The following is a 25,890-nucleotide window of genomic DNA, read 5'->3' as shown; positions in this document are numbered from 1 at the left end:
CCCCATAAAGACTGTGAGTGTGGGCTCTCCCTAGCTGGAACACCACAGGATGACACATGAGAAACTGGGAGGATGAAACAGAGTTTTAGGCAGCTACTGATCAATGAATTTTTTTTTTTTTTTTTTTTTTTTTTTTTTACTTTTTGTAACTTAATTTCCAGTTCTGTGAGAAGTTAGATACCATGTACTGTGCTAGACTAAACAGTATTTGCTGTTTTCCTTAATCTGCCTTATTGTTTTCCTTTATCTGCCTAGTTTGATGCATGGTCTCAAAAATACTCTGACAAGCCCAGGGTACCCTGGTCCTGCAGATTTGTTTGTGGAGAGAACTTGTGAGCTCCCAAAATGTTCATCTCCCAACAGGTTTTTTAAGGTACTTGAAAAACTGAGATGGACTATTTCCATAAAGCTTTGGAAACAGCTCTGGGGGTGGTCAAACCAGGTGCCATCTCAGCAGGCAGAAGTCCCCTTTTCCCAGTGCCTTTTCAGCAAGGAGAAAAAAACAAAACAAAACAAAACAAAAAAACAAAACAAAAAAACACCTCAGTGTACAACACCACCCTTGGACAGAGAATGCTCTTTGGCTCCTAGACTTCTCTGTACTCCCTAATGGCCAGGTTTGAATTCACTTTTGTCTTTCATATCTTGAGAACCAGCAAATGTGGCAGCAATTTGTCACAGTCAAAGAGATACCAAGGGAAAACACAACAGTAAGACCAGGGCTCTGCAGTGCTCTGAAGACCACAATAGCCTCAGAAACATTTTCCTCAAACTGAGCCCAGCCCTAAGGAGCAGAGAAATGTGTAGAATTATCCCCATTTCACATCATCATGTGAAAAAGAAAGAGCAATGAATATAAGAATGAGTGCAAGCAAGCATTTATCCCACCATCTGGGAGGAGATGCTAGACGTGAAGGAAGAGGTAATACAGGGGGGATGGTAAAAATTGACCGAGACCTTCTATTTTTCTGGGGGGATGCTTCACATTCCAGCAGCAAAAATGAAGGAACCAGACATGAGAAATAGATCAGAGAGGGGAAATAGGAAGATGGATGAAGTGCAAGACTGGAGGAGCAAACGAGTCAATTCTGAGAAAGAGGAAGGAACTGTGTGCAGAAATCAACGAGGAGATGGAGCTCAGGGGAAGAAATAGCAGCCAAAGTGATCTCAAATCAGAGATGCTGCTGGGGTGAGAGAGACAGAAAAGAATTGGAATATTTCAGTCAATAAGAAGACTGTAAACCTCTGTCCTTTGTATGTATTTGAATATGGCACCTCTGTCACCAACTCTATTCAGACAACTGAACATGGCCCTGCTACAAAGACAGAAATCATCTATGCCAAAGCTGCAAACTGTTGGCTTGCATTAGAGAAATCAGAAGCAAAACATGAAACTCAGAGCTAGAGAGCAGGAGGAGGAACCACTGAAAACCATGGGTCATACCTGAAAACCAGACAAGTAGATGAAGTAGAAACAAAGTGAAATGCCAGTGGTGTAAACACAGTGAATGCCCAGAAGGAACCCAGGAGATGAAGAGGGTCAGAAGTGAGCACTACTGAATGAGGGGAAAAGCCCAGCAGTACATCACTGAGCTGTACTCATGGAGGGAGGAGGAGACAGGCTGATGCTGGATAGACTTTAAAACAATACTCTGCTTCCATTGCCCAGCAAAAGCTCTAAAATAAATCCAGAAAAAGCATTCCTCTTTCTGCATAAATTCCACAGCCCTTACAACAACACAGCCTCACCTCAGCGCTGCTTAAGGGCTGACATGTCTGCAGAAGTGAGGGGGAGGCACAGAGTCCTTAGCTCAGGCACAGTAGCCTATTGCCCAGAAGAAAACTGCATGGAAAGTTCATATATTCATAGCACAGACATGTTTGTCCTTTCTACCCCAGGCAACTGGGTGTTGCCTTCTCCTTTGACAGTTTCCCTTCTGTTAGTCCTTTAGTAACAGCAACATGGAGAAAGCTAAAAATAAAGCTATATAAGCAATGTAATAGGCATGCAATTGCATGTCTATTTTCTTTGAAAAAATGATGCTCTATTTCCTGTTCAATGGAAACTACAGTTTGATGTTACAACTATTAGCTTTTGACCAAATGCAGAAATTTGACTGAAACAATGACATTTCCCCCTGTATTTACTATTGCCATATGTCACTGATTATATATTTAAGTTGCAAAAATGAATTAAATTTCATGGCTTCCTCAAGCTAGACTCTCTTGGAATGAACTGTCTTTTGTTATTAACCAAAACTCTTGGAAAACAGTTTCAATCAAAACAGCAGACTTTTGGTATCAATTCAGGAGAAAATTGGTTATCAAAAACCAAGTGCTTAACACATCATCATCCAGAAGGCTGGGTAAAGCTTTCCAAAGCTGCAGCAACCATGGCCAGGATAGAGAAAAGGGGTTAATTGAACACCACAGACTCAGAGATGGAAAAAAAGAAAAAGAGAGAAAAAAGAAAGACACTGTTTGAAGCTCCCTTGCCTGGGGTCTTATTCCTTCTGCCTCAGAAGTTATCATATATCCCACATCACAGTGCTTATTTCACTTACTTAGGGAAACTATCTTCTCTAAGCTGGATACAGAGCATTAGTGACAATCACATTGCACGTATGTTCCAGGAGAAGCCAGCCTTGTCCTAGCTAGATTTCTTCCTGTTTTCTAAGGGAAAAAAAAGAAAAAACTTTTTTTTTTTTTTTTTTTTTTTGTTACTCCTTCTGTTTCCCATCATGATTTGGATTGCTAACATTTCTATCCCCACTAGCAGTCTCCAGTGGCTCCTGGCTCTTTTCTAAAGGACCAGCAGAGAGCAGAGCCCCCGGGCTCCCAAAAACCAGGAAGGAAGCAAATTGCAACCCACAGCCTCTTGGATTCTGACTTCAGACCCTAAAGTCAAGGTGATGTAAGGAGACGTCCATGCTTCCTTCTTTCCCCAGGTCCTGTCTGGACCTGCACAGCCAGAGCTGGAAGAGGACAGCAGTGACTAGAGAAGCCACTTCTGGAAGGGTTGTGGATGTTGCAGGCTGTGACATACAAGCTGCAGAGGGAGATCAGTGGTGGCAGATATATGTAAAGCAGAACCTGAGCAGTGCTGGTGAGTGAGAATAAGGTTGTCATTCCTAATTGAAGACTTAAGGAAGAACAGGTAAAAGAAGTAGGGTTCAGCATAAGAAAAGAAGGACAGCTATGCTGTGCTTGCTGAAGGACTCACCAGGCAGGATACAGACAGGACAGGCCTCAGTGAGAACCTTGCAATTCACGTCATGCTTTGCCAAAGACTCAATCAATTGAGCATGTGCTAAAGCTTAGTTTGTTTTGTCTTATTTGGAGCTTTGGAAGATATTTCCTATCTCGACTCATTGAACCTGCTCCAACCACACACCTGCAACTTCTGGAGTGCATCCTCTCAGCGAGAGGCTGGCTAGCACGTCATCACTTATGCAGGGCAAATCCTACTGAAAGCACATCAGACCACAGCTTTCGCACCAGTTTACTTTTACATGTAGCACATGTAAGCTAACATCTGGCAAGAACACAACTATGTCCTGATCGAGATGGAGCTCATAGCAACAGATGGTGTTTGATACTGCAGGACCAGAGTGGTTCTACCCCTAACTGAGCATTATTTCTCTTTTGCATTTTTACGCCCTCTGGTCACATCTTTTTCAGAGTGGATCTATTGTCACCATGGCTTTGCAGTCTTCTCAAGACCATATACCATGCTCAACATTGCAGGTCACTGCCTAGCCATAACATCCAGGTGACTGAGGCACGTCAGTGCATGAAGCAGGGTGCTGATGCAAACATTATATTGTACATCAGTATAACATGAGGTTAGCAATATCCTGAACCAGAGAGTGCCTCCAGTGCAGGAGGAAACTTTCTCTCCAGGCATACAGTAGCTCTGCCCGCAGGCGCACAAGCCGCACCAGTAGTTAGCAATCTAGCAAGCAACATCTGCTGCCTATTTTGGGGTAAAGGATGGAAAAGCCAGCACAGAGTAGCCTTCAGTGCCACCTCTTCAAGACAGAGTTTCCACCTAAAGGGAAAAGCATTCAGAAGAGAAAAACCAGCAATGAAATGAATGTTACTGTGATTCTGGTAGATACAAGATGCGACCAACCACCTCTGCAGCTTTACAGTTACTGTCCGAGGGGGTTTTTTTGTTTTTGTTGTTTTTGTTGTTGTTGTTGTTGTTTTTTGGGGGTTTTGGGGGGGTTTGTTGTTGTTGTTGTTGGGGTTTTTTGTTTGTTTGTTTGTTTTGGTTTTTGTTTTGTGGTTTTTTTTGCCAGAGCTTTATTTTGCCAGTAGAAGTGCGGCGAGAGATTGCCACCTTGTGGTCCCTCCTCCTGCAGTGCCATGTTTTTTTCCCACTTGAACTAGCTCAGACCAGTGGTTTCCAAAGTGCTGTCCGAGGACTTCTAGGGACGAGGGTACTATGGACAAGAATACTTTCCAAGTACTTAATTAACTAAAAAAAAGCAAGCCTGTAATTTACAGTCTTAAGGTCCTATACTGAGTAACTTATCACCAGAAAACCTTCCAGGAATCTAACCTGCAAGTTAATAAATATTATAAAAGTAATATGTATGGTACGGGTACACAGTTTCCAAACAGCAATACAATTCTGCTATGGCAGTGATGCACAAAAAGAGACCATCTTTACAATATTCTCAGCACCAAGAAATCTACTAGAAATTCAGGCCTGATGACAGCCTGCCATTGCTAAAATTTGTGATGATCTTAGACAATAGTTCCCACAGGGTCCTAATAAGGAAGGAGCAGCTATGTCCTCATCCCCACCACCTTGCAGATAGGAAGGCAGGAGTGGACTGTGCTGGTCCCTAGTCACTCTGGGTACTGCTTAGGGCAGCTGGTGAGATCTGTTCCTCAGGTGGTATAAGTTGGGGTAAGGTCTGCAAAAGTAGGTTACCAGTTGGCTCCTCCATAAATCATGCCCAGGTAGAGCACTAGGCAGTACCAGTGGAAGAAAGGGGGAGTTACAAAGTGGAAGATCAGCCAGAGCTTGTGAAGCAGCACACAGCCCCGGTGAACACCCAGTGAATTTATCCCAGAGAGGGGGAAGATTCTCTCCTAACACGGCAAGGAGCACAGATCTCCCTGATAGCTTTTCATGCCTGTCTGCCTGCTGACATACTGACACAGAAAGTGACCTATTTTCATGGGTGTAATAATGAGTGAATAATTAGATTTTTTTGAGCGCTTTCTTTTCCTCCATGACGTTTTCAGACTAGCTTCCTGCTTGGCCACTACTGAGCCTGTTACAGTTGTAAGTAACTGACTCTTTTCCAATTCCCCAGCCTCGTTTCAAGGTTGTCGTGGATGTTGGTCCAGGGGAGACACAAAAGTTTCAACAGTTCCTAAGTGCATTCTTTAGCATATACTTCTGAAGCTGGCAACATTCCCCCTCAGTTACAGTGTGGTATATTTGTTTCCTATCAAAACCGAAAATCTGAAGACTATCTGCCCCCATTAAAGGAAACAAACAAACAAACCAACAAAGAAACACTCCCACGGGAAGAAAGTATATGAATTTGAGCTGAAAAGCTGACGAGTTGGGCCTTGGCAGATAACAGAGGGAAGCTGACTGCAAATCCCAGCTCTAGACACTGCTGAGAGAAGTCCTTCAGCAACCCCCGACCGCACAGTGCAAAGGGGGAAGCCCTCGCGCCGCAAACCGTAGCTAGTGTACCCGGGATGACACCGGGAACCAGCGTGGCTCACTGCTCGGGACTGCAGCCAGAGGTGTGGGCTGCCCCGCATCCCCGGGAGTGGGCTCTGGGGCAGGCCCGCCAGCGTCGCACCAGATGCAGAGGAAGAGCGCGGTGCCGCCCAGGATGCTCCCGCACGGCCCGTGCGGGGCGGGTGGGCGGACGAACCGCTCGGTGCTCCGCGCAGTGTCCCGGTAGGCAGCCCCCCCTTTCCACCGGCCCCTCCCGCCGGGGCTCCGCAGGCCGGCTCCCGGTCGCACGTGGCGCGGCGGCTGCCCGCCCCCCGGCCCACGTGTGCCGCCGCCGCGCCGTGCAGAGCCGGCTCCCCGCTGCAGTCCCGGGGCGGCGGGCGGGCGCTGCGCTGCCGGCACAGCGGTATGGCGGCGGGCCCGGGGCGCGGCGGCAGCGGCGGCGGCTGGGGCCGGAGCCGGGGCGCCGTCCTGCTGCTCTTCTTCTCGCTGTCGCCGCGGCCGCCGGCCGGGGCCGCCTGGCTGCTGGGGCTGCGGCCCGAGGACACGACGCCCGGCCGGGTGTCCCTGGAGGGCGGCGCGGTGCAGGCGGCGGAGGGCAGCCGCTTCCTGCTGCGCCTCTACTTCCAGCCGCCGCCCGAGGGCAACGGCAGCCGCGGGCCGGCGGGGGAGCGGGAGCCGCGGCTGGTGTTCATCGAAGAGGCGGCGGCGGCGGGGAGCACGGCGGCGCGGGGCCCGGCGGAGCGGTGCCGGGAGCGCAGCGCCTGGGCCTCGGACGTGGAGGTGGTGGGGCCGCTGCGCTCGGGGGGTGCGGCGGGGTCGGCGCTGGCCGAGGTGCGGGTGCGGGAGCCGCGCAAGGGCGAAGCGGCGGCGGCGCCGGGCGGGCGGGTTTTCTCTCTGTGCGCCTGGGACGGGCGGGCCTGGGCGCACCACGGTGCGGCGGGAGGCTTCCTGCTGCGTGTGCAGCCGGCTACCCCGGCGCTGGGCACCTGGCTGCTGCCGCTGCCCGAGGCGGGCTGGCTGCGAGCGCTGGGCGCAGTGCTGCTGCTGGGGCTGTCGGCGCTGTTCAGCGGGCTGCGCCTCTCGCTGCTCTCCCTGGACCCGCTGGAGCTCCGCGTCCTGCGCAACAGCGGCTCGGCCGCCGAGCGGGAGCAGGCGCGGCGGGTGCAGGCGGTGCGCGGCGGCGGCGGCACCTACCTGCTGTGCACTCTGCTGCTGGGGCAAGCGGGGGCCAACGCGGCGCTGGCCGGCTGGCTCTGTGCCTCGCTGCCCGGCGGCGGGCCGGCGGTGGCGGCCGGCGGGCCCCGGGGAGCACCCTGGCTACCGGTGGTGCTGTGCGCCGCCGCCGTGTTCCTGGGCGGCGAGGTGCTGCCCTACTCGGTCTGCTCGCGGCACGGGCTGGCCATCGCCTCCCGCACCCTCTGCCTCACTCGGCTGCTGATGCTGGCCGCCTTCCCCCTCTGCTACCCGCTCAGCCGGTTGCTGGACTGGGCACTGCGACAGGAGCTCAGCGTCTTCTCTACGCGGGAGCGGCTGCTGGAGACGCTGCGCGCCGCTGGCCCCCACGGAGACCTGGTGCGGGAGGAGTTGGCCATGGTGCAAGGCGCGCTGGAGCTGCGCACCAAGGTGGTGGAGGATGTGCTGACGCCGCTGGCGGACTGCTTCATGCTCCGGGCCGATGCCGTGCTGGACTTCGCCACCGTCTCCGAGATCCTCCGTTCTGGCTACACCCGCATCCCGGTCTATGAGGGTGACCGGCGCGACAACATTGTCGACCTGCTCTTTGTCAAGGACCTGGCCTTTGTCGACCCCGATGACTGCACTCCCCTGCAGACTGTCACCCGCTTCTACCGCCGCCCGCTCCACTGCGTCTTCAACGACACGCGCCTTGACACGCTGCTTGAGGAGTTCAAGAAGGGTGAGGCCGCCGGGCCACCACCTCCCGGGCTCCCCCTGCACCCCTCTGCACCCCCAATGATTTCCAGGTCAGCAGCCCCCATGGGCATCCCTGCGTGGCCTCCTGGCAGGATGCTGCAGGTACCAGGGATGCTGGGGGGAGTTGGGCCCTGCATGCACTGGTGTGGCAATGACCCTGCTGTCACCTGGTGGAAGATCCTCAGGTGGATTGAGGGCCTGCAATGCTGGTTGTACCTGTGATGTTATGCAGCCTTCGACCTCACACGTTGCTGGCTCAGCAGGTGAGCCTGTCCCGCAAGGCTCATGTCTCTGCAGGAGTCTGGCATGATGGGCATGGTGCCTGCCTTGCACCCTTGCCCAGGCAAAGCAGCATTCGCTGCACTGTTCTGTGCAGAGGAGTTTATGACAGGAAATCGCATCTCATTACTTTGCTTTCACATTTTCAGCTTAGCAGTGAGAAACAGGTTTAAAAAGTGTTTCTGTGTAAGTGGTTTAAAGGCAGAAGAAAAGCCTAAGCCCTTAGAAGGAGATGTACTTTTTTTTTTTTTGCAGCTGTGACAGCATTCATAATGCAGCAGCTGCCAGCAGCCCCAGAGATGCTGAGAGCTGTATTTCATTAACCATACCTTGAGAATACACACAGCATGTGTTTTTGCCCTCCCACTGGGAATTGTGTGTTGCCGCGTTACTCGGTACGTCATACTGTGGTGAGTGAGTCTTTAAGAAATGGCTGCAGCAATGACATGCTGCATTATGTAATGCAGGAGGGCAGCATTTGGCTCCTGGGCTGCCTGGGGCTGATCTGCCGCAGGCAGAGCTGGTCATGTGAGAAAGGCCACCCTAGTCCACTCCAGATACAGAGAAAGCCTCTCTGTGAGTCATCTCCGTGCTCTTTTTTAGAGCTGGGAGGAGGAGAGGATAGGATTTTTCTCGTGCACTGGGAAAGTGATCATCAGATACATGCAGGTCAGTATCTTCTCCGGAGCTGCTCAGCTGTGTCCCCACGACTGCTCAGGATCAGAGGCAGAGGAGTTTTGTGTGGCATGTACCATCTGCCCTCTCTGCCCCTCAGCAGGACTGGAGACTTCCAATGGTGCAAATCAGCAAATTCCTGGGCTTACTATACAACTGTTAGCAAAACCATTGAGATTGCTCTCTGAGTTCAGCCTTGGTGAGCTGCAGCAATCCGTGCCTGCCCCTGTTCCCCTATGCCATTTATCTCTCCTGTTCCTAATTCCTTATGCACTTCACAGTTCTTTCTTAGCTGTGTCTTCCTGCATGACACTACAACTGTACTGAAGTTCAACTGAGGTCTCTGCTACCTCTCTCTTGTCTAGAGATGTCAGATGACTTTGGCACCCTCTCCCTTGGTCAGCCTCTCCTGCAATTTATCTGACTTACTTTGGTATACTTCCCCTTCCAAATTTGTTCTGTTACCTTATGGATCAACAGACCTGTAGAAATAGACTTGTGGTTGCTTAGCTCCCTGCCTTTTGCTTGCTGTCCTCTCTGCCCTCCTTAAACAGAGGTGTTCTGTGTGTGCCGCTCCCTGAGCTCACAGGTACACTAACAAGCCTTGCTGTCTGCCCTACACTTTTTCATGCTGGTCTTCATCTCAGATGAAGATGATCCATCCTTTAAGTTTGCTCCATTAAACTCTTGGCATATCACTTCAGACTATTCTTCCTTTACATCTGCCTGCCATTGTGGCCTTCTGGGGTGTTTTGCTATGGCCCCTATTTAGAGCTCTCCCTGAAATTTTTTTCCATTCCCACCTCGCTTCTACCTGTGTTTTCTAAATTACACGTCTGAAAAGCCTTGCTTTTGGTCTTAGTATATAACTCATCATGGTGTTTAGCAACCCTAGCTCTTCCCCCAGATGTTATTCTCCAAGTGTTGATGTTCTCCTCTAATTCATCTTTCCCCTATTTGTAGGCATTTGTTCAGCCCCAGCACCCTAAGTCTGTAGATAGTCACCTCCCAAGAGCCCAGCACTTAACCTTCCTAAACTCTCTTTTCCCAGTTCCAAATACAGGTTCTCATGCTGGCTCCTGTACTGTGACAGATGTTTGCTCCCAGCTGTCTTCAGCCTCATCCACTGCTGTGTCAGCCCTGTTCACTTGACCACTTAATTTCTAAAATAAAGATTTCCCATTTGTAATTAAGAATCTTCATCACTGTCTCCTTTTCTGTGTCCGTTTGAATTATGGTGAAGTATTTTGTTTGATCCAATCAAGATTGCTTTCCATGGCCAGGTCTTCTGTGACATCTCCACTAATTAGAAAGTAGGCTGATTGCTTGTTGGCTCAGCAAGTGCTTAATGAAGGCATTCATCACTTTGCACATCCAAGGTGCCTGCAGGACAGCAAATGCTCCCACTGATAAGGCCCAGTCTCCTTCTAGGAAATTAAAGTCTCTGGTAAGGATGAGTATTCATAACCATCTCCAGGTCCTTATGTCCCTGAGAAGCCTCTAGAGAAACCTTGCCAGCTTTTCTTTCTGTCTCCTGTGATTAACTCAAACAGGTTTTGTATCCTTTATTTATTTTTATTATTACAGTTTTTATACAAAATACCCATAACATTTTATATTTTTCTTTCCTGGATAGCAATGTGTACTTTTGATCTGTTTCACGAATGATTAATGTTCTGCCACATCCACTATACCAGTAATGTCAATTTTTGCATAATGTGTAAGTAACACAATTTCACTGCCAGAGCTCCTTGCCACAGTACACAAATCTTTGTTCTTTCTTACTGAAAATATCAAGGGATTATTAAATACAGCACTTTGTGACTCTTGCTCACACCTCTGGCAGCACTTTCATTTTCTGTCTCTCCTCCTACTCACCAGTTATCACACTTTTATTCTTGTTTACCTCATGCATTTCTTTTCTCTCACTGTTCTGTCCTAGCTATGAAGATGATTGGCTTTTTTTACTCTCTGGTCTTTTATAGCAGGGTTTGAAGGGAAGTTTTCCTTCATTTGTTTCTAGGTATGCTCACACTAACCTCATTCAAGCTCAGTTCCATTAAGATGCATTGATGTTTACTTTGATTTTAATCCACAGACAAGTCGCAAATTGCCTCTCCCCCAGCAGGACTTCGTGTAGAAGGGATTACCTTCCATGGATGTGTAGCATCAGCTTTCCAAAACATTTAGATTGGTATGAAATAGTAGCATACTCTTCAGTAGCACCAAGGGAGTTAATGGCCATGTGTGGTTATGGTGCCCAAGAGCAGCTGTGAGCTCCTGGTTGACAAAAACTGGCCCCTGCCCCATCACAGCAGAACTGGTCAAACTCTTCTCATCTGCCTCTTCACAACCTTGCTGCTGCTGCCATTGTTTGATGTCTCTTTTGGAACTAATTCCTGCAGAAAGATGGTTAAATTGGGGGTCCTGATGAGAACTGGGAAAAACCCAGGGAAGGCTGCAAATGACAGCAGGGGAGAGGTTTGGCCTGCTATGGAATAGTTTGGACTTCAACCCACAGCCCAAAAGAGGAGGGCAGCTGCAAAAACTGTATTGAGGAACAACATCACAGCAGTGTGAGACAGGTTCAGTTGAAGAAAGGAAATACTTGTGCTAGAAGATGGTTTTGACTTTTATCTTCTTATCAAAAGTCAGCAGAAATAACAAGGTCTGGACACCCAATTCCCTATCTTTTCAGGCAAGCTAGACAGGGTCTTATAGAAGGCATACATAGTTGTGCAGCATTTACATAGAAGTGCTAAGTGAAGGACCCTACACAAAATGTGTCCCCCGTTTGCTAAAAATAAGAAAATACAAGCCAGTATAGTAATTTTGCCACCTGCAGCCAAGTGAAAGAAGATGAAAATACTGAAGGAGTGAAAAAACTGGGAGACAATTTCTTGGCAATTTGTATTGATACATCTCAGAGTACTTGGCTTTATTCTAGGCTCCCAGGAGAAAATACCTATAACACCAGAGAAATAACTGCACCGTATTTAGCAAGCTAAAGCAATGTAGAGGGGCAGATGAGCTTCCTGTAGGATAAACTTCACCTTGGGAATGTGGAGCTAGAATGAAAGGTTTATGCATTCATTCAGTGTGAAATGCTGTGGGTGGTGCAGTCTGTTTCTCCTCCATCCCTAGAAGATAACCAAGCAATGCGTGTTGCAGCTTCAGTCCTGTGATATAACTCCTCATGGGGACCTCTTCTGTGAGGTCCACCTCCTTGTTCTGTAGTGCCTTTGGGAAGTCAGAGTCTTACCGCTTCTTCAAGTTGTTTATGGGTTTCGTTGACTGATTTCCTGGAGAATTCTATATACAGCAGTGTCACCTTTCAGCAAGTAACTTTCCTCTGTCAGAGGAACAGTAGACGTTTGCTCTTATGTTCATTTTCCTGCAGCAGGGCAGAGGCTGAGCTGCAACTGAAATTAGCCTTCTGTGGCTTGGTGTCTTTTAAGAGTTACTAAAAATAAATTCCCAAAAACCCCCAAACTTCCGGGCTTAGCACAGAGAACAGCCTGTCCTGTGGGGAGGACAGCTCTGCCCTGGAGCTTGTCTTTGCATTTCAAAATGCTCCACAGCCTCTATTAGACTTCTGCAAGTTGAATGTAGCTGAAGAAGGTGCTTACACTTGCCAGGAACTGGGGTCAGTACCATTTCATCTGCTTTTTGTACTGTCCTTCTGAGCCTTCAGGCAATTGCAAGCAGTGTTGTTTCAAATTTAACTTGGCCTTCGAGAGATTTAGTTACAGTGTTATAGCCACTATTCTGGGCACCTTGATGGGCTGAAGCAATGACCTCCTTAGGCAGTTGTATGGGTTAAGGAGCCAGTTTTTACCCAGGAAATATCCCCTACACATCCAGGTGATTGCCAGGCTGAGAGTGGGTGAGCTGCTGATAGACAAAAAATGATTACAGTGTCTCATGGTGCAACTCTGCCTGAAACATTACTGTGCATTACCCCCCAAGCTGTGTAAACCCTGGGCTTCTCTACCCTGCTCCAATAAGCCCAGGAACAGGCCTGCTCTGAGGAGGCATTCAGCAAATCAAGAAGGGAGTCTTATCCTTAGGGAAGAGGGCACCCCACCACCCATCTCCCTCTTGGGAGCTGTCAAAGGCACCTTCATACTGAGCTGTGGAAAAGAATAAAATGGCCAGTTACAGACACAAATGAAAACAGTTTTGCATTGGGTCTTCAAAAGTTTTTTAGCCTGAGGAAGCCTTGGCATCCTTTTAAGCTTCCTTGGGCTCCAAGTAACAGGCAAGGGGACCTGCCATTTGTGGGCAGGCAGAGTCATACCCAGGAGGTCAGAACCCTGTTGCACAACAGATGAAAGATGAGGCTCCATGTCCCCTCAAATCTCCCCCTTACCCTCCTGTCTGCTTTGTCAATGGTGATTGATCAGCTAGTCCAAATATTCCATCTTTTTCACAGTTTTCATTAGGATTAGGAAAAGCACCAAAGCAGAATATGAGAAAGGGTACAGAGAGATGTAAGCAGGTGAAATTCTTGTCTCTGAAGAAGGTCTGGATTAGATTAGGATTTACGGTTTTCCCTTCGCATAGCTCTGATTCCTGTAGAGCTGGAAGACCCTGCAGCCCTCTTGGTTATTTCCCCCCTGTTTATGTGTAGATGTGCAACTCCTCAGGCTTGTGGTTTCACCCTTGGTGCAGAGTCGTGATAACACACGAGCACAGTGTTATCATACACATTTCCAGTTCAAGAAGTTCAAGTCAGAGTCCCCATTTATTTCAGGTGCAGGTCTGCAAGGGGGCGCAGAGATGCTGACAGCCCCTGGCCCAGACAAAAGCTCTGAAGAACAGCACACAGAAAATAGATTTCAGTTACATCATGGTTGTTTCACAAATCGACCTTATTTAAAAATTACTCTCTTTTTTTTGCCTTCCATTTTGTAGCTGTAAATGGTTCACGGCTTGTGCCTGTACCTTTGATCTCCTAGTAACAGCTTCAGATCTTACCATAAAATTTATGAAAATGAATTTCATGCTTCAGAATGTTCATCCCATGCAACAAGAGACAAGGCTAAAACATCTTTAACATTCCTCTGGCAGAACACCTACATAAAAAAATGATAAAGAAGTAGTCTGGGCTATATTTGCAGCCAACAACATTTTCTTTCCCAGAAGTAAAGGCATTTCCATGTGTTCAGACCATGTTCTCCCATTGGGGAGGATGCTTTGAGGTGGATCTATGAGCCTAAGGTCATTTAGGTGCCTACAAAAAACAAGGCTCCTAAAAATGGGCATAAAAGCTGTAGATATCTGTTCAGATGCTTGCTCCATCTGGAAGCTCTCAGCTGTTTATATTAGCTCTGTAATTTAGCATTTTGAGGCATTAACTTTCCACTGAAGCTGTTGTTTGAAAAGAGCAGATTTCATGTAGCTCATAAAGAATTTAGTGCAGTTGTATCCCATGCTGAGCAGACACTTAATCACCTATAGACTTCCTGTGCAAGAGTAGTCCTGCAGAGGCTGGCGGAGCTATTCGCACAAGAGAAGTTAATTGCCCATTTGTTCTAGCATTTGCCAAACCAATGCTTTGATTCTCAAGTGTTTCACTGTGCTTTCCTGCATCAGCGATAGCCCTGTAAAGTTCACATGTGACAGCTTGCTAGTGGGGAGGCAGCTCACCCTTATAATTCATCTCATTTGAGCTATTAGGCAGTTGTTACCATAGCATGGTTTTTGGGGTCAGCTTTATAGATCTTAAATCTGTTTTAGATCAAGTTTGGGGGTTTGTTTAAATTATTTATCTCCCTCTTGTGCTCCCACTGAAGCTGACCTGCAGGGTAATGGCTGCAGAGGAGAATGTGACCCCTCTAGTGTCTCCAGGTCTGTCACTATGCCACCTTCCCTCAGACATTGCTTCCACTTCATAAAACTGTGCAGATTCTGCCCCTGTACAAGTGTAGCAGCTCCCAGGGCTGGGCAAAGGGATACAGCTGAGCTTGGCAGCATCGCCCAGGAGGAAGCAAGCCATGACCATACAGCGAGGGCATCTGCAACCCCTCCACCCAAATTTATCAGGTCAAAATTTATAGAATCTGTTAAAAAACGGATGGGAGGAGATGCAGAACCCAGCTGGGTCAGAGTGGAGGTGGGGGGCACGACTTTGCAAACAATCTCACGTCCGTCAGGTGAGAAACTGGGGCAAGTCAGCCCTTTCCCAGAGGTGATAAGCTGGGAGCAGCGCTCATTTGCAAGGGCTGGGACTGGGATCCAGGGGGTTTTGTGACACAGATACCAGCTGGCCAGACATGGGCTGGGATTAGCTCACTTGGCGTGGGAAGTAGCAACCACATGAACTGCAACAATTTTCCACTGCTGGGTACCTGCTCCATCTCTAATGTTGGTGTTAGCCTGGAAACTTAAACCTGGGGGTTTATAGTATGACTACAAGTGTTTATTTTCTGTGAAAATAAAGAACTCTTGAGTGCTCTAACAGCCCTTCTGGCTCTACCCCCAGCACAGTGAAACCATGGGTCTCCTTCCAGGCTAACAGTTCTGGCTTATTTCTAAATAATCTCGTTTGCTGCTATGTGAACATGGAGCTGGAATCACATTTCTCTGAGTCTGCTCTAGTGTAAATTACAGTGTCAATGTAGGTGTTTGGCCAAAAAAAGAATTGCCTCCATCACTCTCTGACTGCCTTTAAGTAGCACCTAAGCTTTTTGTAAGGGCTTGGTGGTTTTGGGTTGCATGTAAATGTCATTAACAACAAGCTTTCAGCCAAGAGAAATAACTCCTCCTCTCTCTTTGCTCACCCGAGGAGCTGCAGGAGACCAGATGGCCCCAGTGTTTGGGAGCAGAGTTTGGCAAAGGAGACATTTTCAAAAGCTGGACTTTGCTAAGATGAAACGTAGCTGTTGCTGCTGTCTTGCAGCCAACTCCGCTGCTTTTTTCTTTTTAAGTGCTGTGTTACTTTATTACCCACTGAAGAGACAAGATGCACAAACCTATGTATGAAAGGAGTGAATATCCCAGTCCAAAGAACATGCTTAAATTTCAGTGCCCCAAGGCTATTGATTTGGGTTTTTAAAGTGCATCTCAGTGCTACTTACCGCAATGTTATGTTCTCGTTTCTAAATCTGTAGGCGTGGGAGGCAGCGAGCTGCTCTCTGAAATCTTGCAATAAAAGCTTGGTATGAGGAGGAGGGAATTTATACTGTGGAAAATGCCCAAGATTTGCTGTGAGAAATGTGTAGTGCTGATCTTAGGCTGAGAAATGTCATTTGGTCGTCTCAGATCCAGGGCAGAGTTATTTGAAGGTCACATGTTTGTGGGACTGGCAGGCTGCTCTGGCTGTGCTTGTCCCTGTATGTCTGTGGGGACGAGTCAGAAGGCACTAGTGGGTGAGGAGGGACGTGTGCAGCAGGGAGAAGCTCACCCTGTTACATCTTTATGTATAAACTGTGCACATCTCCTTGCCTGGAGCAGCATAGGAGCAGCAGAGGCAGCTGCACAGCAGGGGGGACTTGCCCCTGTTGTGGGTGACCTTTGCTGTTCAAGGAGCTCAGCTCTGAGCCCATGGGGAAAATAAGGTGTTTGCAGCTTTCCAGAGGTCCCTGCAGTGCCCATGGTATAGCTGGATTTGTGCAAGGATTGCAACAGTAGACCCCAGGGATGAAAAGCAAACAGAGGGAAGGGAAGTTGTTGGCTGTGGTACTGATAAGGATGCTTTTAAGTAAAACCAGAGGTTCAGAACTTGTGTGCACTGCTGAGCAGTGTAGGAGCCACAGGGCCACTAAGAAAACCAGTGCAGTTCATTGGTAGGTCCAAGAATACATTTGAGCTAGAAACCCAGAAGTTGTTTGTGGCTTGGAAGTTGGGTTCTAGTCAAGATGCTGAGCAGGAGCATAAATCAAAGCAGTCAGTAAAGGAAAGGAGACATTGAAGAAGTCAAAACAGCTTACAGAGAGCTGTACATGCTAAAACAAATAGAAATGTTTCAAGTATGCCAAAAACAAGAAGCTTGAGAATGTGTCAGCAGATCTGCCAGCTTACAAGGGACAAGTGAGGAAGCTAAAACTGTGATTGAGGAACACTGCAACTTCCAAGCAGGAGTCACTGGCATTGCAGCTGAAGGTCCTGGTCCCACTCTTCTTGTTTAAGGTAACAGAGAAGAGATGCTGTCAAGGGCAGGGCTTGGAGAAAAAGTTCAGGTGGCTTGAAAAGTATTCAGTGTCTGCACCCAGATGGTTCACCCAAGAGTTCTGCAGGAGCTGGGCTGAAAGCTGCAAACAAACATGCATGTTTCTGCATTAAAACCAGCTGCTGTTCCAAGGAGCCAGAGGCTTTGCCTGTATTCGAAGAAAAGCCTTAGGATCAGTCTAGACAGTGATGGATAGAAAGATGAGGGGGAGACGTTCCTGGCAATTTGATAGGAAAGATAATTAGCAACAGAATGACAAAACACCAGGAGGATGAGAGAAATCAGTAGAGCCCAAGAACACATTCACATTTCTATGTTGGAGAACATTGTCTCATTGCTCTGTTAAGAGTTATCTCACGCCAATGAAGCTGAGGGTAAGTAAGAAGCAGCTGGTATAATGTAGACTTCATTCCTGCACAGGAGGCTGTCAAAGAGTGACTCACAGCCTTGGTAAAGAAAGCAAGTGGCCCTAAAAAAGAGCCTGTGACATCTACATATCAGCCTGGGTAGCACTAGGCCTGTTAGGCTGGGCTGCGTGTCCAGCCCTTCCCCTTGGGTTAGGGCTGTTGGGGTGATAGTGTCTGCTTCTGAGGTTTGGCTGTGATCTGTGCCTCCCACCAAACCCCGTCCACCTGCCCACCCACCGTGCTGGGGACACCTCTCACCAGGGCTGGATGTCTCACTGCTGCTCTGCTCTCCCCCTGCAGGGAAGTCCCACCTGGCCATCGTGCAGCGGGTGAACAACGAAGGGGAAGGAGACCCATTCTACGAGGTGATGGGCATTGTCACCCTGGAAGATGTCATTGAGGAGATCATCAAGTCCGAGATCCTGGATGAGACGGATCTGTACAGTTAGTGTCCCAGAGCAGCTACTGCGTTTGCAGGAGCCAGGGTGGGAGCCATCACAGACAGACAGACGTGGGTAGGAAACAGGCCAGAGGAATTTGTGGTCCTTCCCCAGAGCAATCACTGTCATGGTGGGAAAGACAAGAATGATGGAGAGATGCTGGCCAGGTGTTAGGGAGTCTTGAATGCTCAAGGTAGAGAAGCATCAGTAGCTGGTGGCTGGACAGGGTCTGACCCAGGGACATGTATGTGAAATGCCCATGGGTGGTTCCCAAGCTCTTTTGCAGCTCTGGGTGATGCATCCAAGCCAGGGAAACCCAAGACTTATTCCTGAGGAAGAAGTGTGTTTCACGATCCTGCTCCCTGCCCAGGGAGCTGCTCCCAAGTCTGTGATGCAGAGCACGTTTTTTGCTGCTCCATCTGCTGTTCCACAGCAGCCCTGCCATAGGGTGCAGCAAGATATGCCTCTCTGTGCATGTGCATGTGACATGGGGCCCTGTGGCTGCAGCTGCTTTGTGGCTGCTGCAGGAGAGTGACTGCTCTGCTCTGCCTGCAGCGGACAATCGGAAGAAGGAGCGGGTTCCCCACCGGGGGCGCAAGCCCCAGGATTTCTCCATCTTCAGGCTCTCAGAGAGTGAGATGAAGGTGAAGATCTCCCCACAGCTCCTCCTGGCTACCCATCGGTTCATGGCAACAGGTACGCTTGCCCTTGTGCCAGCCCTCCAGCTCCCTGCAACAGCACCGGCCCTGCAAGGCATCCCTAAGTTATTCCTGGATCAGCCCCCCTGCTGAGCAGTTTTCACCTGCCTGGACCCACAACCTGGTCATCCCACCAATGTGGCTCAGCCTTTGGCTGCTCTCTGGGCAGTGGGGTGCTGAGGCTGCAGGAGGGGTCCATGCAGCTCAGAGGATGAGGGGTTCCTGGCAGCCCCAGACCTGCTGAGCCTAGCATGCATGTGTTGCCTCCCCTCTAGAAGTGGAGCCTTTCAAGTCCCCCTACCTCTCTGAGAAGATCCTGCTGCGGCTCCTAAAACACCCCAATGTAATCCAGGAGCTCAAGTACGACCGAAAGAACAAGAAGGCAGCAGAGCATTACCTCTACCAGCGCAACCGCCCCGTCGACTACTTTGTCCTCATCCTGCAGGTACCTGGAGCAGTGGCAAGCAGAGGGTGGGAGGGAGTGGCCCCATTTTCTCCTCACCACCTTGTTCTGGGCTGCTTTGGTCAGTAAAGATGCCCATGCTCTTGTATGGGACAGCAGGGGTCCCTGCAGCCCTGGGTAGGACAGTGGCTAGGAAGCTAGGGTGCCTGTCTGAGAGGGTTTTTATTCTCCTTTCAGGGGAAAGTGGAGGTGGAGGTTGGCAAGGAAGGACTGCGGTTTGAGAATGGAGCATTCACTTACTATGGTGTCCCTGCCATCATGGCTGTCGTCTCCTCAGGTGAGGCCTCTGCAGTCTCCCTTTGTCCCTGCCTTTGATTCAGCAGCATCCATGGAGGCTAAGTCAGCTGATGGCTGGGGGAGGGGGCTGGCCATGGGGTGGGGTGGCCCTGCTGCCAGATATAGGGCAAGTGGGAGCCCTTCCTCTTCTATTCCCATAGCTCCAACTGTTGTTTCAGATAACGATGTGCGAAAAGTGGGAAGCCTGGCTGGATCCTCCTTCCTATGTAAGTATTTCAGGACAGGCTAGGGCCCTAAAACCTCTCCTCTGAGGCAGTGACTGGCTGGCTGGAGGAGGGCTGGTTTTCCACCCTGTGCAGAGCAGTTTAGACTCTGTGTTGAGGTCATCCCTTAAAGATCTTGGCAGAAAAACATTATGTTAAGGGGCTGATGCAGCAAAGTCCCCACAGAGGGAGTTTGAGGTCCCTTTGAAGTTTCTACCATATGCTGGATCTCTGCAGGTGGGTCCCAGCACGGCTGGTGCTGCAAGGGGTCCTGCCCAGGGGTGGCAGGATGCTCATGCCAGTGGGAGCAGTGAACCCTGTGACCCTGGGAGCAGTAAACCCTGCAACTTCTCACATGGTTCTTCTAAGTCTTTGGACTTAGAAGACATCTTTGGACCCATTTGCATTCCCAAGGCTCAGGGCATGAGATGAGCATAGGTCCCACACTGGAGGAATGGGAGCTGCTTGGAAATTGTAGAGGTGTGTCAATTTACCTGTGGGATATTTGCATGTGGTGGTGGTAAATTAGCTGAGTTGGTACCCCAGTGCTGATAAATTCCCTGCCTGAAGAAGCAGATCCTCTGCCTGCAGATGTTAAGAGGGAGCTCTGATAAGGTGAGACTGTGAGGTACCCCCTTCTTTGCTGATCACCCCTGCAAATATTTAGTCCCTGTTGGCTCAGAAACAGGTTGAGGTGCTGCCCACTCCCAGTCCATCACATCCCTTATCCAAACCCCAGATGTTGCAGTCAGATCTGCAGTGCTGATGGTAAGCCGAGATGCTCTTGGTGCCTAATCAAAACAAGAACCCACTAAGTTTAACTTCTAGGGAAGTGTAAAGAGGAATGTGATTGAGAGAACAGGGGAAGTCCCTTGGGGCAGGTGACTTACTCTGGTGGGTACCAGCCTTTGTGCAGCTCTAAGGTTCACCTATTTCCTGCTACTTGGTTTGCTTCCATTCAAAAGGCTGGCTCATGGACTGCTGTATTAACCCCTCAGTGCTCATTCCTGCTTCCCCATGCATCCACAGTGCACTCAGTTTGGACAGAGGAAATCAGTGAAGTGGCTGATGTTGCTGGGTGGCCCAATGCCCCCATGTCCTGGGTGATGGTCCTCAGGGCCCCACTGGGGTTCACGCAGCCCACAGGCCATGGGCCAGGCAGGGCTGTGTCAGCTGTGTCAGTGCAGCCATGCATATCTGCCAGGACACCTGCCGGGACGCTGCTGATCCCCATGCTCACTTGACACTGTCACAAGTTGTTTTCCACTGTGCAGGCATCCCTGCCTGCCATGGGACATATGTGGCATCACACTCCTGGCCAGCAAGGAAGCAGGCTGGGAAGCAGAGGTGACAGAGCATCTCCCTTGTCGGGCTGGCATCCTCCTTCCTCCTGGAAGGAAAGCCTAGCAGAAGTGAGTGTGAGTTGTGTATCACAGCTGAGAATTCTGACATTAACCCTTGAGCATTTAACAGTTATTAATTAACTGTTGTTATGCAACTTTTTTGTCAACAGCTGATCTTTTGCATCGGTCCCCTGTGGTGACAGACGCTGTGGGAGGGTTGGGTGGTGAGAGCAGGCAGTGAGTGCTGGTGGTTATCAGCTCATCCTTTGCCCCTATCTGGACAAGTTTGTTTGGGGCAGTGCTTCATGGTGGTATCTTTTTTATTTGCAGAAGGTTTTTGTTTGGGGGAGGACATGGAACAGGAGTTACTGGGGAAGAGAGGGAAGATCAGAAAATGAGACTGCAGGGCAAATTTCCTGGGGCAATTTAAAAACATTAATCACAGAGGCAGAAGATGGTTCCTAGAATATTGCAGCCATGCTACAGGCACAGTGGCTGGAGGTAGGACAGCCAGAGGGCTTGTATCTCCCAGTGCTTTTGAGGCAGGCACTGGTAGAGAGCAAAGATGAGGCACTGGAGAGTGTTAAGGAGTGCACCACTCAGCCTGTGTGTTGATCTCTCTGTGCTCCCCAATGGAGCCCAGAACCCTGTGGCATGGCCCAGGGATGCTGTGGAGGGCAGTAATCACAGGGAGGGGGAATAACCTGCCCTTGAAATTGTCACTGCTGCTGTAACCCATGGCAATAAAACATGGAATGCGAGTGTCTATGATTTACCCTCTTTGTGGCAATGGGTCAGATAGCCCTGGATGCAGGATCCTGGCTTCTTGCAGTTCCTGCAAGGATCAGCCCCCAGTGGGTAGCTCTTCTCAGCGTTGCCCCAAGGCTATTGAGACCCAGGGCCTTGCAGGGAACTGCAGGCAGCCTGCCATAAATCCCTTTGCTTTCAAGGGATTCAAGGTGAATCACCCTCTGCCTGCCCCTGCCTGCAGCTGTGGGGCTGGGGCAGGAGCTGTTGCAGAGCACATTCCTTCTCTGCCATGTGCCTGCACACACAGAAGCATCCCAGATGCCAAGCACAGTGATTTACCTTCCTCTCATTTCCCAGGTGGCATAAGCTGACCACAAACTCCCCTGTCCTGGCAGTGGCTGGCAAAGGGTTAGAGCAGGATGCCAGCACTCAGGCAATTGGAGGAAGATGCTTTCTACCCATGCCAAGGCTCTAAGGAGTTGTGTGGCTGTGCAGACAGGCCTGGCAGGAGCTGGTTCTCACCCCCCTAACCTCACCTCCCCTTACTTCATCACAGAGCAGCCTGTTGATTTACAGCATTCAAGTCTGTGTTCCTGCTGTTGTCCCTGTCTCCAGGACTGGTGAGCACCTCCCCAGAGCAAAAGCAGTAGGGGGTAAGAGGGGAGGGAAGGGATGCTGGAGAGAGCAGTGGGAGCTCAGCCCAGGACTGCTGGCACATGATTCTTTTTCTCATTCTTCCTCTTGGTCTGTACCTCCCCTCACCTCTCCCTGGGTCTCCTCCTTCCTACCCTGTCCCTCTCTCTGCAGTGCCTGTCTCAGTGTCCCGTACCTTCGCCTTCAGCAGAGGGGACTCCCTGGCTGGCTCTCCAGGTAACAGAGCATGGCTTTGGCTAGGGACTTCTGCATGTGGCAGGCTCTTTCCAGCACCCTGTCCTCAGTGCCCCAAGCCCCCTCCACCCTGCATGCCAGGCAGTGCCAAGAGAGGAGCACCCACAGCACCCCATGCTGGACAGCCCCTCACTGGTTGGAGCATGGGTGGTGACTGGGGACAGCAACCCTCTCCAGTATGATGCAAATCCCAGAAAGAATGGGATGGGGACAAGGGAGAGCCATGGACAGCTTGGCCTTTCTTTGGTGTGCACTTTCTGTAATTTCCTGCACTTAACAGTTGGAGTTTTGACTTACTGCTTTTGACGACGTTACCTGCAGCCCTGCATGCATGCTGCCCTGCTTCCCTTGCTTTCTGGCAATCTGGGTAATAAAAGGGCATTTTAGAAGCAGAGCAAAGTCAGCACAACGTCACCCATGTAAGGAACAAGCTGCCTTTGTTTCCTAATAAATCGTTGACTAGACAAAATCTCTCACACTGTGTGTCAGAGGCCATCAATCAACGTGAGTGACAGGCCAGCTTGCCATGGCAGCTTCTGCTCCTGATCTGTCACTCCGGGTGAACAGGAGCATGCCCTCAAAGCAGGTTGAGCAAACACCCATGGGCTGCCGGCTGCAACCAGGAGAAGTTGTGCCAAATGCAGTGCAGAAGGTCAGCATTAGCAAGAGAGCTGTCAGTGACAGGCGGGCAGCAGCCCTAACCTCTGCTGCCAGTGCCAGGTTGGGTGCTTGCCTGGTCCCTTTGGTTTGAGAGGCTGGCATGGCACAGTCTCCACCAACAGCGTGCACTGAGGAGGACCTTGCCACAGGGCCCCTGCCAGCCCTGATGTCCCGGGGAATAGCCACTGGAGGTGACTGGTCCACCTTGGCTCTACACCGGCTCTGGGAACCCAAGCAATGCCACGAGTGAGAGTGAGTGTTTGCCTCTCTGCTGTGCCCTCCTGCAGTGAACAGGTCCCCGTCGCGGTGCAGCGGGCTCAACCGCTCCGAGTCCCCCAACCGGGAAGACTATGGGGGCAGCAGCACACAGCTCCACAGCAGCAGCAACAACATCTACACACCCGACTATTCCGTGCACATCCTCTGCGATGTGCAGTTTGTCAAGGTACGGGCTGGGCTGGCAGGGACTGCACCACCCTGGACACACCTGCCCAGGCACCCTCTTGCCCCACAGTGCCCCAGGAGCCTGGTGGGTGCCCAGTGGGTGGTGGGGGTCCCACACTCCTATTGTCCAGAGGTTTGGTGTTGCCAAGTCTCCGGGAGGTCCTGGTGGGGTTTGGTGCCCTCTTGAGCCGGTGCACGTGTCTGTGTGCCCAGGTGACTCGGCAGCAGTACCACAATGCGCTGGTGGCCAGCCGCATGGACAGCTCACCCCAGTCACCTGACATGGAGGCCTTCGACAGGGATTCAACCAAGGCCTCGACCGCACGGGGAACCCCGCAGACACCCAAGGAGGATCCCACCACCCTCTTGAACGAGAGAAACAATGTCATGTGTGAGTCAGCAGCATTCCTTCCCTGGCACAGGCCAATGCTGCATGTCCCCTGGGATTTTGTGCTGGGACCCTCTGGCATGATGCACACACCACCTCTGAGGTGCAGTTGCACATGAAGTGGGGCACATGGGCATTTGCACGCCCACACCTGTGGACGCTGATTTGTGCCTGTACATGCACACAGGTGCTAATGTGCAGACATAATTCCTCATTGCCATGCACTCATGTCCCCCGGGGTCCCTGGTAGCAGAACCTGCTGCTATGGCTGGCATCCTGTCTGCCAGGGCACACCACCATCACGCCTGCCCTGTGTCCCTGCAGGCAGCCACTCAGAGGGGCTGCACAGTCCCAGCGATTCGGTGTTCCTGCGCATGGAGGGCATCCCCTTCATCCAGGAGGAGCTGGCTGACAACGAGGAGAACAGCAAGCGGCAGAGTGAGTCTGGCTGGGGTACACGAGGGGGGTGGAGATGGCTGTGGTGCCCTGAGGCGCTGCAGCCATGCTGAGCTTTTGCAGACAGTGAGTGCTGCGAGACCGTCCAGGAAGCAGAGTCCACAGGCAGAGAGGCCGGGACCAGCTCATCCCCGAGCAGCTCTGAGGAGGCGCTAGGCAAGCAGCTGCTGAGATCCCTCAGTGAGTGACTGACCTGGGGAGGGACCACCCAGGGGAGAGCTCTGCCCCAGCACCCCGCTACCCATGTCAACTGCTCCCCAGCCTTGTCCTTGGGACACCCTGCCTGGGGCTGGCATGGAACAGCCCAGTTCCCTGTCAGTGCCCCAGCAGCAAGGCAAAACTGCTCCTAGGGCTAGCTCAGGCAGAGCCAGCCACCTGGTCCTGGCCCAACCCTATGCACCCCCTGTCCTGAGCACCCTTGCCTCCCAGCACCCCAGCCCTAGGCACCCTTGCTGCTGCAGGTGGGCGAAAGCAGCGGACATCATCGGAGGGTGAGAAGACACCAGAGGAAAGCTCCAATCTCGCCCCATTAATCACCTGAGCAGCAGCGTGGCTGGAGCACAGTGCTGGAGGCCCACGCAGACTGGAGGTAGGAACCTGCTTCTTGGTACAACATTCCTTCCCCAGCAAATGGGAGGTCCCTCAATTTAAATAGCATAAAATCAATTTTCAAGCAGCAAAGCCCAGTGATGTGGTTTGGAGCCCACGTAGGCACACATGTTTTGGGAGGCTGAAGTAGAGTCAAGGGATATAGTAGCAGACTGGGTGTCAGAGACCGAGTGAGACCTTGACTCGTGTTTTCACTAGAAATGTGTGTCTGTACCAATACCCCTGAGCCTGGCTAGGAAAGGTGTTGCAAATTTGAGCAGCAGCAGGTCATGGACAGCAAGCTCTGGCCACCTGCACCAGTCTGTGTTTGTGTCTTCCAGGTCTGCAGCATGGGGGTCTCCTGCCATGAGGCTCATGTCCAACAGCAGGAGGTCTGCACTCGCTCGCTGCCTGCCCGCCCACTCGTGCCGCCCCTCCCTGCAGGACTTGTGCAGAGCCCCATCCCCAGGCGAGAAAGGATGTGCCCCTGGCAGGGTTGAACCACCCAGGCAGCCTGGACCAGTTAGCTGGAGTCTGAGGGCCCTTGCCCAGCTGCTCCCTGGTAGCATCTGGTCTCAAGGAATAGGTGGAAAAAGGAAGGTGGGGAAGTGTCTGTCACAGTGTCCCTGCAGGCAGAGCAGGGAGGGGCGGCCCAACCCAGAACTGCCCTTAGCATCATTTACCATCCCCATCCCAGCAAGGCCTGGAGCCGCTTGGTGCTGCACAGATGTTGTCTCCACCATGAGGAGGATGTGCTGTTTGGGGGGTGCCACCTGCAGCTCAGGGCCCCAGCACATGTTTGTGCCGTACCTGGTGACATGCACGCTTGCAGCGCCTTGCTCATGCTGACCGACTCAGCCCCACACTCCCAAGCCCCTGCTAGGCACAGGGCAGGGAGCCCCACTCACTCCTGAGTGCAGACCCCTCCCTGGGGAGGGCCTGCTCCATGCTACATTGGACCATCCTCCTCTCCACACATGCCCACCTGTGTGAGGGAGGCTTGCACCAAGCCTTCGGTTTGGTACAGACCAGTCAGTAGTTTTTGTAGAGGCTGAACGCAACAGGGATATTAAAAGTGATTTTTCCCTGA

The 25,890-nt window shown here is 50.9% G+C and overlaps 1 protein-coding gene across 2 annotated transcripts; it reads left to right on the top strand.

Annotated features, from left to right (window-relative positions):
• The first annotated feature begins 6,050 nt into the window (after nucleotides 1-6,050).
• Nucleotides 6,051-25,890, top strand: CNNM1 (cyclin and CBS domain divalent metal cation transport mediator 1). 2 transcript variants are annotated; one of them, XR_003528453.1, is made up of 13 exons: nucleotides 6,051-7,631; nucleotides 17,483-17,626; nucleotides 18,178-18,318; nucleotides 18,596-18,765; nucleotides 18,961-19,060; nucleotides 19,221-19,286; nucleotides 22,184-22,246; nucleotides 23,212-23,369; nucleotides 23,582-23,759; nucleotides 24,081-24,194; nucleotides 24,280-24,392; nucleotides 24,674-24,801; nucleotides 25,142-25,890. XR_003528453.1 is itself a non-coding variant. In XM_027648082.1 (13 exons), exons 1-12 carry the CDS (start codon nucleotides 6,122-6,124, stop codon nucleotides 24,751-24,753), a joined length of 2,841 nt encoding a protein of 946 aa, XP_027503883.1. In that variant the 5' UTR covers nucleotides 6,052-6,121; the 3' UTR covers nucleotides 24,754-24,801; nucleotides 25,142-25,890. The 2 variants fall into 2 exon arrangements, 1 of the variants encoding a protein (XP_027503883.1); XM_027648082.1 differs by having other exon boundaries at nucleotides 6,052-7,631; nucleotides 24,276-24,392.

This window comes from Corapipo altera, unplaced genomic scaffold (genome assembly GCF_003945725.1).
Source record: "Corapipo altera isolate COAL_440 unplaced genomic scaffold, ASM394572v1 56, whole genome shotgun sequence".
Classification (NCBI taxonomy): domain Eukaryota; kingdom Metazoa; phylum Chordata; class Aves; order Passeriformes; family Pipridae; genus Corapipo; species Corapipo altera.
This window is presented reverse-complemented; position numbering and strand designations above follow the sequence as displayed.

What these genes read in the sequence shown, in the direction of transcription:
- CNNM1 (XM_027648082.1), top strand. Translation starts at nt 6,122, where the DNA reads ATGGCGGCGGGCCCGGGGCGCGGCGGCAGCGGCGGCGGCTGGGGCCGG. An exon ending in GGAGAACAGCAAGCGGCAGA is followed by an intron (nt 24,195 to 24,275) that starts GTGAGTCTGGCT and finishes GAGCTTTTGCAG; the next exon opens with ACAGTGAGTGCTGCGAGACC. An exon ending in GCAGCTGCTGAGATCCCTCA is followed by an intron (nt 24,393 to 24,673) that starts GTGAGTGACTGA and finishes TTGCTGCTGCAG; the next exon opens with GTGGGCGAAAGCAGCGGACA.